The sequence below is a fragment of the Saccostrea cucullata genome, unplaced genomic scaffold (assembly GCF_032062105.1).
Source record: "Saccostrea cucullata isolate Sc308-1 unplaced genomic scaffold, CSIRO_AGI_Scuc_v1 ctg518, whole genome shotgun sequence".
Taxonomy (NCBI): Eukaryota; Metazoa; Mollusca; class Bivalvia; order Ostreida; family Ostreidae; genus Saccostrea; species Saccostrea cuccullata.
In genome coordinates, this window is record NW_026929278.1 from 154,502 (window position 1) to 170,697 (window position 16,196).

General features: G+C 34.2%; 1 protein-coding gene across 1 annotated transcript; it reads right to left on the reverse strand.

Annotated features, from left to right (window-relative positions):
- Positions 1-12,640: 12,640 nt before the first annotated feature.
- LOC134280290 (uncharacterized protein K02A2.6-like) lies at positions 12,641-15,466 on the reverse strand. Its single transcript, XM_062762693.1, has one exon. It carries the CDS (start codon positions 15,464-15,466, stop codon positions 12,641-12,643), a length of 2,826 nt encoding a protein of 941 aa, XP_062618677.1.
- Positions 15,467-16,196: the final 730 nt, after the last annotated feature.

Here is a 16,196-nt window from a genome sequence, read left to right on the forward strand (position 1 = left end):
ATATATATAATTTATTTATGTTAAGAAAAGCGTAAAATAGACCTTCAATATGAGTGGAAATACATTGTTTCAAGTCCTTCATCATGGCTTTGTAAAATGATATTAAGAAGATTGTTGTTCTTACATAAGATTTTCAGGAAAAGGGATGTAAAAAAAATGTCATTACTTTCTTTTAATAGTTTATATCATATGTCTTTAAATAAAAGACTCTCTTATCACACTCATGAAATTGATTATGATTATTTCTTAGTTTCCTTTTTTAAAGTTTATTACAACAGATTTCTGAAGAATTGGAAAATCACTAACTCTGACATATTATGTATATTTTACAGCAGTGGAAAATTCAGAAGGTAGGTACAAAAAGTATTTTCATTATTTCTTTATATATATTAAAAAGTCTCATTCTCTACAACAATATCAATTTCTAAGTAATTTTCAAAAGAATTGCATTTTCTTTTCTTTTGTACATGTATACGAATACGAAGCTTGTCATACCTTGTATAAAAAGAAAGAAAGAAACCTATAAATCTTTTTTCATGCATAACTCATACTTTATAATCTTATGTGTACAAAATATCAAGGAAATGATCGCTGATCAAATTATTGAAACTGATAAAAAAAATTAAGCAAATTGTGGGGTTCCAGCACGAGATCTGGATACCCTATGTATTGACAATGTAGATAGACTACGCGTTACTAAATTTCAAATTTACGTTTAAAACAACAGCCTAATAATCAGCAAGAACAGTTCCAGACAATCCGTTTTATTAATGTCAATAAGCCTGCTCTCAAAGAAATTCAGAATATTATATGTCTTTAATAATGTTTTCATAAATTAGCTTTTTTACGATAAATATAGATGATGCATGAAATGTGAAGATAATGAAGAAGTACAAACTTCAAAGGTACAATGAAACACAAATATCAAACTGAGAGCAGAGTTAACCAAATTTTTGAAAATGTAAGGGTACGATATAGATGCATAGGGGACGTAGGTAACACTTATCGACAGATTCATCCATCTTGTTTTCATTTACTTTGTCGGTAATTAAATGTAATGAGCATTGAGTCCTCTACCAAAATTGGGAGATCCCTGGCCCCAGTGCGACGGGGTTCTTGTGCTAGGGCGGTGCTATATAGATAACATAGTAAAATGCATTTTTTTTCTTTGAAAATTGTCTCTTTTGCTCCCTGTTATTAAATAAACTAAGTACATAGTTATGATGAGCAAAAATGCCTCTTTTAAGATTATGATTTTTATGGCCCCAAAGTCAGGGTTTTTGATGTTAGGGCGGGGCTTTATTGATTATATAGTAAAAAAAACATTAATACTTTGAAAATCTTCTTATCTGCTTCAGGGTATCAAATAAACCAACAATGTACATAGTTATGATAAGCAAAAATGCTTCTACCAAATTTGAGAATATCATGGCCCAAGGCTCAGAGATTCTGGTTTTAGGGCGGGGCTCTATTGATTATATAGTGAAATGCATTAATGCTTTAAAATCTTCATTTCTGCTCCTGTAAGAGTGTCTCTTTCAAAATTGTGAATTTTATGGCCCCAAGGTCGGGGTTTCTGGTTTTAGGGCGGGGCTCAATTCATTATATAGTGAAAATACATTAATTCTCTGAAAATGATCTCTGCTTCTGGGTATTAGATAACCTAACTAAGAACACAGTTATGATGAGTAAGAGGGCCTCTTTCAAAATTATGAATTTTTTGCCCCAGGGTCAAGGGTTCTGGTGTTAGGACGGGGCTCTACTGATTACATGTATGTAGTGAAAATGCATTTAATCTTTGAAAATTTTCTCTGCTTCTGGGTATAAGTTAACCTAAGTACATAGTTATGATGTTTAAGAGTACTTCTTTCAAAAGTTTGAATTTTATAGCCCAATGGTCCGGGGTTCTATTGAGTAAAAATATAGTGAAAATGCTTTAATTCTTTGAAAAATCGTATTCTTGCTCCTGGATATTAAATAAACTAATCTTAGTATATAATTATTATGAGCAAGAGTGCCCCAACCAATTTTTTTAATTTGTTGGCCCCTCTGTCAGGGGTTGTGCCATTTGGTGTAAGGAGGGGGGTGTCTTTTGATTATAAAGTGAAAATACAATAATTCTTTGAAAATCTTTTCCTTTGCTCCAGGATATTATGCCATTAATCTAAGTTTATATATTTATGATGAATAAAGGTGCATCTAGCGAAATTGTTAACTTCATTATCCCTGGCTCAGGGATATGGGGGGAGGGGGGTACGTAGTTTGAAAATAAATAATTGCTTTCATATCTGCTTTTTAACCATCACCAACCTTTATGATGAAATAAAATTTATGATAAAATTTCTTGAATTTTGAAATATGTGCCCCCAGGGTCAGTGGTTATGTGGAATGGGGTGCACAACTGATTATAAAGTGGAAGTGCATTTTCTCCTTGTTACTCTGATCTACCTCTGGTTATTAAGTAACTAGAGTAAGCATGCTAAGTGTATCATTATGATAAACAATATGGCGCCTCTTTCAAAATTGTGATATTCATGGCCTCTGGTTTAAAACATGAACCAAATTCAGTTGTTCGAAAGTTGTTACATGATACTCCGGTGACCTATAAGGCCCGTGGGCCTCTCGTTATATCTAGTAATCTGATTCTACAATGTACCCCTGAAATGTCCTTGAGTGCGTGTGTTTGACGCCAAACAATTTGTTTTGATGTTTTCTATTTCACATGATCACAGATCGTAATATGCAATGTTTCAATTTGGTATATTAAGATTATAATTACAAGAGTCCATTAAAAAAAGAGAATATATTTACTCTCTCCTGTTTGACTGGCTTGAATTGACTCATTTTTTTAACCTTCGTGAAAGATAATTTTTGTCCCTTTCTTATCCCGAATTTTCATTTGCAATATGGCAATTTTCTAAAAAATATTCATCCGTAATTGTGGACCCAATTCTTTTACCCTGAGGTGGAGAAAGCACAAGTACCTTAATCCCAGGTTCTTTTTATGTCTTTTTCAGCTTTCAGGCTCCTTAGATGTAAGTATAAAGTAAATAATTATGTATATTTTCCAATGAATAAAAGCTTACTTGGAGATGCATGTTCACTTATTTTTTTAAAAGAATTTTTTTTCTTTTTGGGATAACTTAAAGGTTTTGAATTGTTTGACAAAAAGCTTACATAGGAGATACATGTATTTTGATTTTTACATGTGACAGTAAATCCAGAAATCCACGTTGCATGACTGTAAGCATGTAAGCTATATATACAGAGTAAGGTGATGACTTAAAACCCTTATACCATTTTAAATACTGTAGAAGTACTTTTTCCGCTTGGTATCAATTTACGCTATGTACGCCGTCACTAAATTTTCGCGGAAATTTGTCCAAGCGTACTTTATATAAATGTAAGGCATATAGTAACAGTCTAAGAAATCCGCGTAATTTTCTATATGCGGATTAAACAGAAATTGAGATTCCACGGAATTATGACCCCGTTGAAAAAAAATACGTCTACAGTATCTTAATTATAGACACTGTGGCCGGTAACATACTATATTTTATTTTAATTATTTTTCAAACCCTCTTTTCTACAGTTACATGTATGCATTTTTACGCAACGTAATATCATTTTCACGGACATTAAAAAATTCATTTAATTTTCAATGTATTGCCAAAGTCCATTTATTTTATACTTGCGTATATCTCATAAAATGAGAAAAGTTATTTTCCTATTAAAATATTACGTCACATTACAGTTTACGCTAAACTTTAGAGAATCTTGTATCACACTAATAAGTGCTTGCGGGGAAATGGTAACGACACATTTCTATGACGTTCTATGGTTGATACAATGATCTTGTCAGCAAATACATCTACCCTTGAGTAAAATGCTGACTAAAGTTTTTCATACTAATTGTTAGTCCGTTATTTATACATTGAACTGACGACGGAGTGACGGATTTTTCGTTATTTCCCGATCATGACAAGGAGCACACGGCAGGTGTGACCGATCAGTAGGGGATGCTCACTCCTTCCTCCGTGGCACCTGATACCACGTCTGATGTTTCGGAGGTCCGTGTTTGTTCTGTTCCTATTTTGTATAATTGTTTATAGACTTTGAGATTGAATACTGTTCGTTATCCCCGTATCCTTCCACGTGAACATTAAGTGTAAATTGTATAACAACTTGTTAAGTAGTAAAGAGTTCAAGAATTATTATTGTAGTCCAATTTGAGTTGTATTTCTTATTTTGGCTGAATGGTGTATTTTACTTTTTTTTTTCTCTGAGATCGACTTTGTGTCATTTCGGACTGATTTTTTTAACATTTCAAATGTCTAGATTTGAGAACATTATTTGCGCAAATATCACACTATGAATGAAGGATTCGAAATCTTCTTGTTATGTTTCTATGAATTAACTTAATTTATTTCAGTGTTGTGTTATCTAGAAGTAACCTTTTCACGAAAATGACCATCGAATATGATTATAGGACCTATCGCATGATCTTAAAAAGTCGTAATTTTATATTAGAAATATTATCTCCCTAAGCCTGTTTATTAATATACAACTGAATACGGTTAATGTTGTTGCTAACACATTTTAAGGGATATTGAGAATTGAAAATCAAATACAGCAATATGCATATTTTTTTCGGATATCGGCGAAATACTGCTCTGACGTTATTTACAATAATTGAGAGAGATAGAGAGAAAGAGAGAGAGAGAGAGAGAAAGAGAGAGAGAGAGAGAAAGAGAGAGAGAGAAGGATCCACACGGTATTAATGGACATATCTATGACAAATGCAGCTTAATTACAGTTGCTGAAAAAATTATAATAAATACTTTTTTCAATTACTATTATAGAAGCATAAAATATGACCCTTTTATTATATATTTCTGTTATAATTTTAATTCCAAACATAACGAATCTGTGGCTCTGATTTCGACAAAGCTTTGTGATAAGACTTTTTTAAGACCACAATATTTCACAAAATGTTTCTTCAGAAACATTCGATAAGTATTTTAACATGATCTTACAAAAAACAATGATTGGAAATTGATTCTTAATTTGGCAATATTAAGGTGTATAGAATCATTAACTTTTTAAATTATGAATAACAAATTCAAGCTCTGCGCAGCACAGTTGTTACACTTGGAATATCGGCGATTTTTTAAGATAAAAAATACATACTTTATAAGGAGGGGCGATTCTTTGTAGAACTTCATTGATATAAAAAAATGAAATGTGGTTTAATTCTATATGTTGGGGACATTTAGATTTTTTATTTTGGCTTGTCACGTGATGTTGACGTCACATGATTTAAGCAATTATACTTGCAGTTTAGAGGTCATCTATAAATTCCAATATTGCAAGGGCATAACAAAGTTAAAAAAAATCTTAGTTCAATTTATAATCCTTTTCAACACTATATGTAGTTTGTGAAAAATGCTACGAACCTTTATAGATTACCTTTTTAATTGCTAAAATTTAATTTGTTGGACGGCAAGTTGAATATTTTGCTTGTCAACTACATTAAGGATTTCCTTCCCTAATGGGACTAAATTCTCTACCCTTAAATGTCCGTCAAGTACATAATACTCTGATATTATATTAAAGCATTTTATAATGGAAAAGGATTGTCCGTGAGAAAGTTAAAAAAAATGTTTTAATTAAGCAGTAGTTAATTAACAAAGATTGCATTGAAGCCTATGGGGAAAAGCGTTTTTTCAAAATAAAAATTTAGACAATTTGAATATCAATAAATCCTGCGGTGGAAGGATGCATTGAAATTTTAAAAATAGAATGACAATTGAAAACAATTTTTTACCGGCTAATTTTTTTAAATTATTTTTTTTATTAATTAAAAAAGGGAGAATTACTCTTACCAACATTCAAGGTCATAGAGTAGGACACATCACACTATACATACGAATGGTAATAAATGGGAAGTATGTCTAAATAAACTGAGTATTCAATGCCTACATATCTGTTATGTATTCAATTTCATTGAATTTCATCCCATTAGGAATTGAATACCTAAATATAGCTGTAAATAATTTATTTTCAAGTTTCATGAGGTTCGCAGCACTTTAAAAATTTCTTAATGCTTCTCGAGTTTATGTGTAAAACTTGACAAGATACATTGAGGGTATGCCTTTGCAATAAATCGATTTATTAGGGCCCTTCCATTACTTTTTCAATGAGTCTGCATACAAACACACGACAGTATCACTTGTCTGGAGAATGTACGGATAGTTTATAAATAAAATCAAAAAGAATAGACATAACATGTAGTATACAGGTATCCAGCTGTTTGAAATAGCAAATAATTTCATTTTGTGGTATTCTAAAGACCTTATATTATGTGTGACGTCATCGTAAACATTTCCTGTATAAATTAGACCCCGCCTCCTTACCTTAACCTTAATTGTGCTGCATGTTTTTCTTTTTTGAAAAAAAGAAGAACAAAAAGTAAAGTATGGAAAAGAAGAGTGACTGTTCAACATCATGTGTCATCTAAAAATAGAAATGCTGTTGACCTGCTAATACAAATGAGTAGCCATTAATACATAATTCTCTCTGATAATGTTTTTATCCCTATATCAATAATGTATTTTCTTCAAAACAAATTAATGTCTAGTATAATTTGTTGTTTGTCAACAGTAAAGTGTTCCACAAATTTGCCAATATCAAATTTATTCTTTCATTTTTTAGAAGTTTATGTACACGTGTGAGAATTACTTTGTAAATCTTTTGCAGATTATAGAGATTTAGAAGGTAAGTATGAAACAATATCAAATAAATCTATTGTTATTCAATGATATATCATCCATGACACAAATATTTTCCTATTACTTTTTTTAAATTCGAGATGTTATCAATTAGATCCTTGACCAGTGCATTTAATGTTAATACAACCTAGTTATATACAGTCAGCGTGTACACAATTTACAGGGAAAATAACATTTAAAAAAAAAGAGTTTAAAAGCAATTCTCAGCAATGACTTGAAATTCTATATAGGAGCTGTTGCACGCATGGTCTTAGAATTTCTTCAAACGCTCTATTGTGTGTTAAAATATTTGTCCATCTTAATTTCCAGCAATTCCAGTCAATAAGATATAAAAACAGCAAAGAAAAAATATTTATGCTGTGAAAATAATGCTTTTTTGCAAATGTATGAATCACTGAACTAATTTCACAGAAAGAAATGTGTCAGCAATGTTGGTGAACATTGTATGCATCAACAGTGATTCAGTGATATTTCAAATGATTTATTTAATAGAAAAATATGTTTTATATTTTTTTTCAGAAAGGGAAAAGGCAGAAGGTAAATATAACAAAAACACATTTGTGTGTCTTAAATGTGAAACGTGAAGGCATACTCGTGATAGCTTAGCGTTTTTATTTAGGATGCCTGCACAGCAAAATCAGATTTTCGTTGATATGTATTTAATTTGCACATTTGGATCTCAGGCGGGGGATTGATTTTCAAAGTTATCAAAAACAATTGTGTGTTCATTTCTATTTTTTCTTTCTGATGATTTACACGTTTGTTTTTCCACGCGCTGCCAATGTAATAAGATAGGAAATATATATTTATCATTATACTTTTATGAAAACTCTCAATGCAAACATATTAGGTGAAGATATGTCTACCGGCAACGTAGTATCTGTTGTTGTCTCGCTGTGTCACCTACTATTACAGTGACAAACTATATATATGCTATTATTAAAAAAATCATTATCGGCTAACCGGCTCGATAATGTTAAGTTCTTCAACAAAACGATAAGAGTTTCAATTAAGTTAATACCTTATTCTCGAGATAGCTGGGAAAGTAAAATATGACACCTAGGGTTCTTTATTTTTTTCCTGTATACTGTACTCTCAGAGCTGGGAATTTTAGGCACTCATCAATGTACAAATGCTTCTACTTACTCGTTTTTTTTCCAATTAATCCTGTCAGGGAGATCATTTTTCTCCTGGGCATAAAAATGTAAGAAATACATGTACTTTGGGCTTTCATTACATTAAATGCGATTATATGTTAGGTAGAAAATAATATAAACTCAAATGTACTAAATTTTATTTTAGATATTCCTTACAAGTGGAAACATGACGTGGGGGTGTGTGGGGTGGGGGTCGGGGTTATATGCGTGTAATTGCATTAGTAATGTTGTGTTTAAGGTCAGATGATACAAACTTTTGTAAAAAATTGAAAATAAGAACTTGAGTCATGTCTTTACGAGTTAGCGACGTTCGATCCTGATATATAAAGTCTTAAACTTTTTTTGCCAAGTTTATTTTGAAATTCTACTTACAAAGCTTAATTAAAATTCAAATAAAAAATTGGGGGTCAATATGCTTCTTTTGGCGCTACAATACATTTATTATGACATTCTTGCACTGAAATTTGTGTCTTAATTTAAAATTACATCTTCGACGTTTTCCCTGCAATATTTTTATCCAATTAAAGCATGAAACACAATGAACTCCACGTCTGTTTTAAAAAAAGACACTTTAAAATTGTAACTATGAAAAAAATTTCAAAGTACTTTGCATAATCAATTATTTGACCTTTCTGCACCTATAAAATGTGATTTTTCTGGCACTGAAAATTTAATAAGCAACAATTTTTTTTTAATCAAGCCATAAAACATGTAACAAGACCTTGACTGATGAAGAAATGATGCTTATTTCAAAACCTTGGCAATAACAATAAACCGGGGGGGGGGGGGGTGGCGTTAAGCCCCCACTTTTTTGCAAACATAGACATAATACATAGGCATTTAAAATTGGGAATTGGGGTTTCCCTTTTTTGTTTGTTAAGCCCCCCTCCCCCACACCGCCCTTCAATTAGATAGAATATTCTATCGTTAAAATAATATTGTTCTATGGACCCGGTTTAATAGTAGTGAGGGCGTGTCCCGAGACACGGTTAGATTATTCTTACCACCCTTCAATTTGCTTCCGACGCCTATGCTTGCAGTACCATTCAAACTTTATAAAATGTCAGAAATCATTTAGCGGTTTTTGTGCATTGATCGCTATAAATGAGAAGTTCAACCGGCCATTTTTTCCATCCCCCCAAAAAAAACAACCACCCACCCCCCCCCCTCCAAAAAAAAAAACAATAAAATCAACCTTCGAAAGGAATAACAGCCTAAAATAAAATCGTGAATTAAAAACTGTGAATGTATATACCATTAACCAATTTATATCTATAGTGTAACTATAACATATTTGTTACACTTTGTTGATAGAATTCATAAAAAATAATTTAATAGATATTTTAGATCCAGCATGACACATTTTACTGCAAAAAACAGCTTTGTGTGTGACCAGCATGGAAAAATAGTAATCCAAAATAAAGAGTACTGTTATAGTTTAAAAGGGAAAACCGATGATTTTCGTCTATAAAACCTTCTGCCACAAAAAGCGTGTTCCTAGTTTAATTCAAATTGAATTGGATTTAATCGTTTTTTTATTGAAGATAGTTCATTTTGCATTGTAGAATTCAGATTTAGTGTTAGAATTTAAAAATGATGCAGAATTTTATATATAAAGAACATGACCAAAATCCACTCAAAAACTCAGGATCGAATGTCTTTAAATGAATAAGATTCATAGCTTAGGTTAGCAATCTTTTTAATTTAAATTTAAACTAAAATGGAATTTGAAGTAAAAAAATTTGTATATATTAATAGGGATAGTTTCAGAGAGGCTGGATTTTTCTCATCACAAAAGATTTAGAATTTCTTTATATTCTAGAAAATTATAATTTGCATCCTTTTCAGTAAAATTAGGCCAGAAAATATATATCATTCCAGGAATTCATATTTTGTTTAAATCATCTGTCCCTAATGGATATAAATAGGCAAATATACAATTACGTTTCGACAGAGAGAACAAAAAAACCCCATCTTTCTCACATCCGTTCTTTCTGTTGTAAATAAGGTTTGTGACACAAGAAATATCATAATTTCAACTTGATATCTTTCCTCATGTAACATTCTTGATACTGAATTACATCATGTGAATTATAGGTTGATTATTTTTTGCTAAGACACAGTGCTAAAACTAAATATTTAGTATTTTTCTATATACATGGGTGGGTTGATATCATTAATAATGTTTAAAACTTTCTTTGATGATGTACTTGTACCATAGAGGAAAACTAGGTACATGTAGAGGAAAAAATGGTGAACTATTTTTTTGATTAATTCCATTGTTATTCTTCCAGTCTAAATTTACGATGATAGCTCCACAGCTTATGTGCATATAATGTTCATTCAAGGGCAGCTTAGTGTAAATTCTAAAAGCTGAAAAATTAAATCAAAATATCAATATTTATTAATATATTGTTATATGTCGTATGTGTTTCACTTAGATGGTTACTAATGCTATGTGCATATAAAATCCCCAGGCACGTTGGTGTTACAACGCACTTTGAAAAATTACGCACTTTGAAAAAAATTTTCAAAGTGCGTTAAATTTGGGACCAAGCTATAACGCACTTTGAAAAAATTATTTTTTTTTTCAAAGTGCGTTGATATCGACCATATTGACGCACTTTGAAAAAAAAATGTATATTGATCAATATTCTTACAAGTAATCGGTATGATAAATAACAGACCCTGGATGGATGACTTTTTTATGGTGAAGTCACTTCAGGACCTGAGAAGTTGACGTTTTAAATATTTGAGGTTTTGATAAAATAAAAGGGAAGGGGGTCTTGAAAAAAAGAGTGACGATTGTTTAAGATCACTAATTCGTTTCTTTCTTTTCTTTAAATTCTAGTCTTTGATAAGTATATGTAAAGCTATAAAGGGGGCAGGGCACTTACAGTGGACAGCTTAAAGCAACTTAGCATTTATCATAATAGAAAGGGGGCAATTTGATTGTTTAAAACAATGAAAATTCTTTCTCTCTCATACGTTTTACTGTACTTCAATATTTCTAGTTTTCACCTGTTTTAATTAACTCATTTAATATTGAAAGTTTTCAACCTCATACTAGTTAGGTAAATACAAAATTATATAAATATTTTGAGTATAGCATAGAAATCGAGACCAGGCAATAGGCCAGGGGAGGAGGGGCTTAGCCCCCCCCCCCCCCACTTATTCTGGAAGGATATATACATCGTATAAGCATTGAAAATGCAGCTTACCCTTTTTGCGTTTATTGCTCCCCTCCCCCGTTTGTTACCGACACCTATGTATTCAAAAGATAAAGATTTGGACCGAGGGATCTTATACCTGTCTTCTCCTTTTTTTGGACGGGAGTTAATCAATTCATAAGTTTTTGAAAGATAAATAACAAATAAAATCTTTCCATTAAAAAAATAATATTTTTTTTTCAAAGTGCGTTAAGTGTCTCCATGGTAAAATATATTGATGTAGACTCTTAACGCACTTTGAAATATTTTTTCAAAGTGCGTTGAGTTGATCCCAAATTTAACGCACTTTGAAAAAATTTTTCAAAGTGCGTTGATATTGTCCCAATTTTAATGCACTTTGAAAAATTTTTTCAAAGTGCGTAATTTTTTCAAAGTGCGTTGCCACACGTTGGCAAGAACTACAGCCATAAACGATAACCAAAACTACGATTTATTACTGGACAAAACGAATGTATACATAAATGTATAAATGCGATTTGCATTAGCAAAACGAATAAACATAACATCATTACATGTTACATCTTTTCTCCTTTGTAAAGTTTCTTTCATTGTCCAATTAGTCAAGATCAAATTTCAAAATGATTGTGTTCAAAGAAATTATCAAGGTAGCATTAAATTGACTTGTAAATGCAAAATGTATGAATTATGATTTTTAACTTCACATACAGACATAATACAGTAAAGATGATAACAATTTGAGCTCTTGCTCAAAATTGGTAAGCCAGGGATTATTATGCCCTATTCACAACTTACCAAACATAACTTCATAAACACAAATAATGCACTGACAATGTTACTTTACATAGTCATTGAATCGGATGGGCACTTTCACTTCGCGTCCTGATCTGGTGATGGTCTGCGATGCCTTTAATGTATCCTGCTCTTTTGCGGACTCGATCATCTGTTTTGAGTCAGACATTTGAATTGGCTTCTCTTGTTCGACATGTATCTCTCGGTAATCCTCAAGGGCTATATCATCACTTTCGGACTGTTCCTGATGTTTGCTGGGTCTTAGATGTCGTCTATTCCTGCGGTAGTGTTGACCATCAGACTGGACCTCATAAGAGCGATTTGGTAAAACTTTGGTCACTACCCCTTTCTTCCATTCTTTTGACTGTCCGATTCCATCAGGTGGTGCAATGCGCACAAGATCTTGAATCTTCAATGGTTTCAGATCCTTGGTCCCACGATTGAAGTTATGTGCTTGTCGTTCTTTCAGTCTCATAAGCCTCCTTCCTTGCTCCTTCAGATCTGGAACTTCCGGCACTAGTAACGACTGTCTAGTAGGCAATAATGTTTTCGTTCTCCTATTCATGAGACGTTGTGCTGGACTTGTTCCCATGCCTTGTGTAGGTGTATTCCGAAAGTCCAGTAAGGCTAGATAAGGGTCTGAATTAGACTTCACTGCGCGCTTCATCAATCTCTTTGCCATTTTCACGGCCTGCTCTGCTCTGCCATTGCTCTAAGGGTATTTTGGAGAACTTGCAATGTGTTTAAATTCCCAAAGGTGAGCAAATTCAGCAAACTCATCTGAGCTAAACTGCGGTCCATTGTCACTGACAAGAGAGCAAGGTATCCCGTATCTCGCAAAATGAGCTCTGAGTTTCTTGATTACTGTTTTCGATGTTGAACAGGAGAGGTGGTCAACTTCCCAGAAATTCGAAAAATAATCAACAGTCACCAGATAATCTTGGCCATCAAACGTAAAAATGTCACAAGCAATCTTTCCCCAAGGTTTATCTGGAACTTCATGTGACTTAAGTGTCTCTTTGTACTGTTTGTCATCTAACGATCTGCATATGTCACATCGGCTGATGAAGTCTTTGGTCTCGGCATTCATGCCTGGCCAGAATAAGTTCTCACGCGCACGACGTAGACTTCCTTCCACTCCTATGTGAGACTTGTGAATCTTGCATAACATGTCCTGCCTCATGCTGATGGGTATCACAATTCTGTCTCCGCGGAAGATAACTCCATCCTGTACGACTAGCTCATCTCGAAAATTGAAATATGGCCGCACTATGTCCTTGACATCAGATACTATCTCGGGCCATCCGGTAAGTATTACATGAATGAGTTCCTGTAATGTGTTGTTTCGTCGAGTTTCGTCTCTAATTTCTTGAAGACTATCTCCTACCGTTGGTTGTAGATGTGTGAAATGAACTATTTCATCTAGGAGTGCACCTGTACGATCACTGTTTTGAAGGTATGCTCTACTAAGCGTATCGGTTAAGTGCATTTCCTTGCCGGGATGATACTCTAGCTTTGTTGAGTATTTCTGCAGTCGAAGCAGCATCCTCTGTAAGCGTTTCGGTGCTGTATGAAGTGGCTTCTTCATTATGATTTCTAAGGGTTTGCTAAGAATTGGTTCTGAAGTCACCAATCTTTTGACTTTCTCTACTGCTAAGTCATGAATCTCGTGCCAGCTCCACAATGTGTCTTTCACTGTAAGCTTTCGTAGCGGCTCACAAATGTCACTCAAACTCGGTAGAAACTTGCTTAGGTAGTTAACGAATCCCAGGAAGCGTCTCACTCCTGCGACATCTGTTGGATTCGGCATTTCGTTCACAGCTTTGACTTTCTCAGGGTCGGGCTTCAAACCGTCCTTTGTTATGAGATGTCCTACAAATCTCACTTCCGTTTCACGAAGTCTTAGCTTGTCCTTGTTGAGCACAAGTCCTCGTTCACGACATCTCTTCATGAGTGCTTTCAGTTTCTGGTCATGGTCTACAATGGCATCCTCTTCTGTGTCGCCTTCACCATAAACCAATATGTCGTCAGCAATACTCAAGACACCTGGTAGTCCTTCTACCGCCTGATCTTGACGACGTTGATACTCTTCCGGTGCAGTCAAGATACCGAAGGGCATCCTTAACCATCTGAATCGTCCAAATGGGGTGTTGAACGTAGTAAGTATTGAGCTTTCCTTATCTAATTCAACATGCCAAAATCCATTACGTGCATCCAGAACACTAAATACTTTTGCACGAGAAAGTTTTGGAAGTATTTCCTCTATCATAGGAAGTGGATAATGGCTCCTCTTAAGTGCTTTGTTCAAGTCCTTCGGATCTATGCAGATTCTGACATTGTTTGGTTTCACGACCTTCAAACAGCTGGAGACCCATGGTGTTGGTTCACTTACTGGTGTAATAATGTTCATTTCCTGAAGTCTATCAAGTTCTGCTTTTAACAATGGCTTCAGTGCGATAGGCACTTTCCTTGGTGGATGAACTACAGGCTGTATGTTTTCATCTAGAACTAAGTGATATTTTCCTGCGAGACGACCTACTCCTTCAAAGACATCTGGATACTCTGCGAAGAGCTGCTTCTTGCTGAGAGGTGATGGTAACAGCTGTCTCACACTTAGAATGTTCTCCTTTCTCCAGTTCAAGAGCTCCATGTGCTGTAGAGTTTTATTTCCTAAGAGTGGCATGCAGTCCTCCTTGATCACAACAAATTCAGTGTCATATGAGGTACCATTCCTTGGATTGGTAACTTGCAAGTGTACTTTTCCTAGCGGCCTTATGGTAGATTTGTTGTACATCTTCAAGGTGTAATTTGTAGACTGAAGTGGCGGCATGTTTGGAATCACACTTTGTGGTAAAATGTTACATGTGGCCCCACTGTCCAGTTGAAATGTCACTTTCCTTCCATGAATTATCACAGACGCATGTACACTGTTGGAAACTGAGTGTGCAGAATGTGTGTTTTCTTCTTGAATGGTCCAAACTGAATAGTCATCATCACTGTCGGTGTCTGAACAACCTGTCCCAATGTGATGTACAGTTTTCTTCTTGAACTTTGGTTGTGATTTCTTGTTAGCACTTCTGCATACTGTTTCGAAGTGATTCATTTTATGGCACAGTCGACACGTCTTTCCATATGCTGGACATTTTTCTTTCTTGGGCTCATGTACTTTGGCACAATATCTACAAGGTTTGTTGTTATCTGTGTGTGAATGTTTACTTCCACTTGTCTTTGCACTAGGTTTACCTTTGCCGATTTTGTTGACATTTTCTGCATGGCTGCTTAACGAATTGTTGTTGCCGTCCAATACACTAATTCCTTGTTTTGTGATTTCTGCTGCACGCGTTATGTCGACATACTTATCCAAGGTAAGTTTTGGTGTTCTTAATAAACGTTCTCTCAGGTGTGAGTCAAGTATCCCGCAAACTATTCTGTCTCTCACTAGTGAATCAACTATTTCTCCATAGTTACACTTTGCAGCTAATGTTTTTAGATCAGTAATAAAAGTTTCTATCGTCTCACCTTGTTCCTGTTTCCTCATATTGAACCTGAATCTCTCTACTGTTTCGTTTCTTTTGGGTCTACAGTAAGCGTCAAAAGCTTCGAGACCAACTGTTTAAAATAGTCTTTTATTAGAGCGGAAAATTTTTTTCCTTCACCGTACATAAATATGGGCGCACTTGTTACAAACATCCAGCCGGTGACCGGTTCACTTTTATAACATGATATATTGACCCGGTTAGTATCGCTAAAACTAGTGAAAATTAAGCCAGATATGGCTGTTTTATGGTGCTGTTGCTGTAAAAAAAATATTCATTGAACGCACGAGGAAAACCATTTTGTTGATATATTTCGTTTTAATATTAGACGCCCGCGTGGCGCAGTGGTTAGAGCGTCTGCTCTAGAGTCGCAAAGTAAGGAGTCAATCCTTACGTCGCGGGTTCTAATCCCACTGCGGGACTTGGAGACTGGTCCTTCGGATGAGACCGTATAAACCGAGGCCCCGTGTCGCAATAGGTGCTGGCACGAAAAAGATCCCTCACTCCTCAAAGGCCCTAAGTGCCGAGCATAAGACAAAATTTGTAGCCCTCCACTGGTAAGTGGTGGCGTCTCCATATGAGTGAAAAATTCTCGAGAGGGACTTTAAACAACATACAATCAATCATTTAATATTTACTAGATCCATCAAATGATTTGTGAATTTGTAGCACAGTGCCTAGTTACACACAAAACTAAAAAGTATCTTTAAAAATAATAAAAAAAAATGTTGG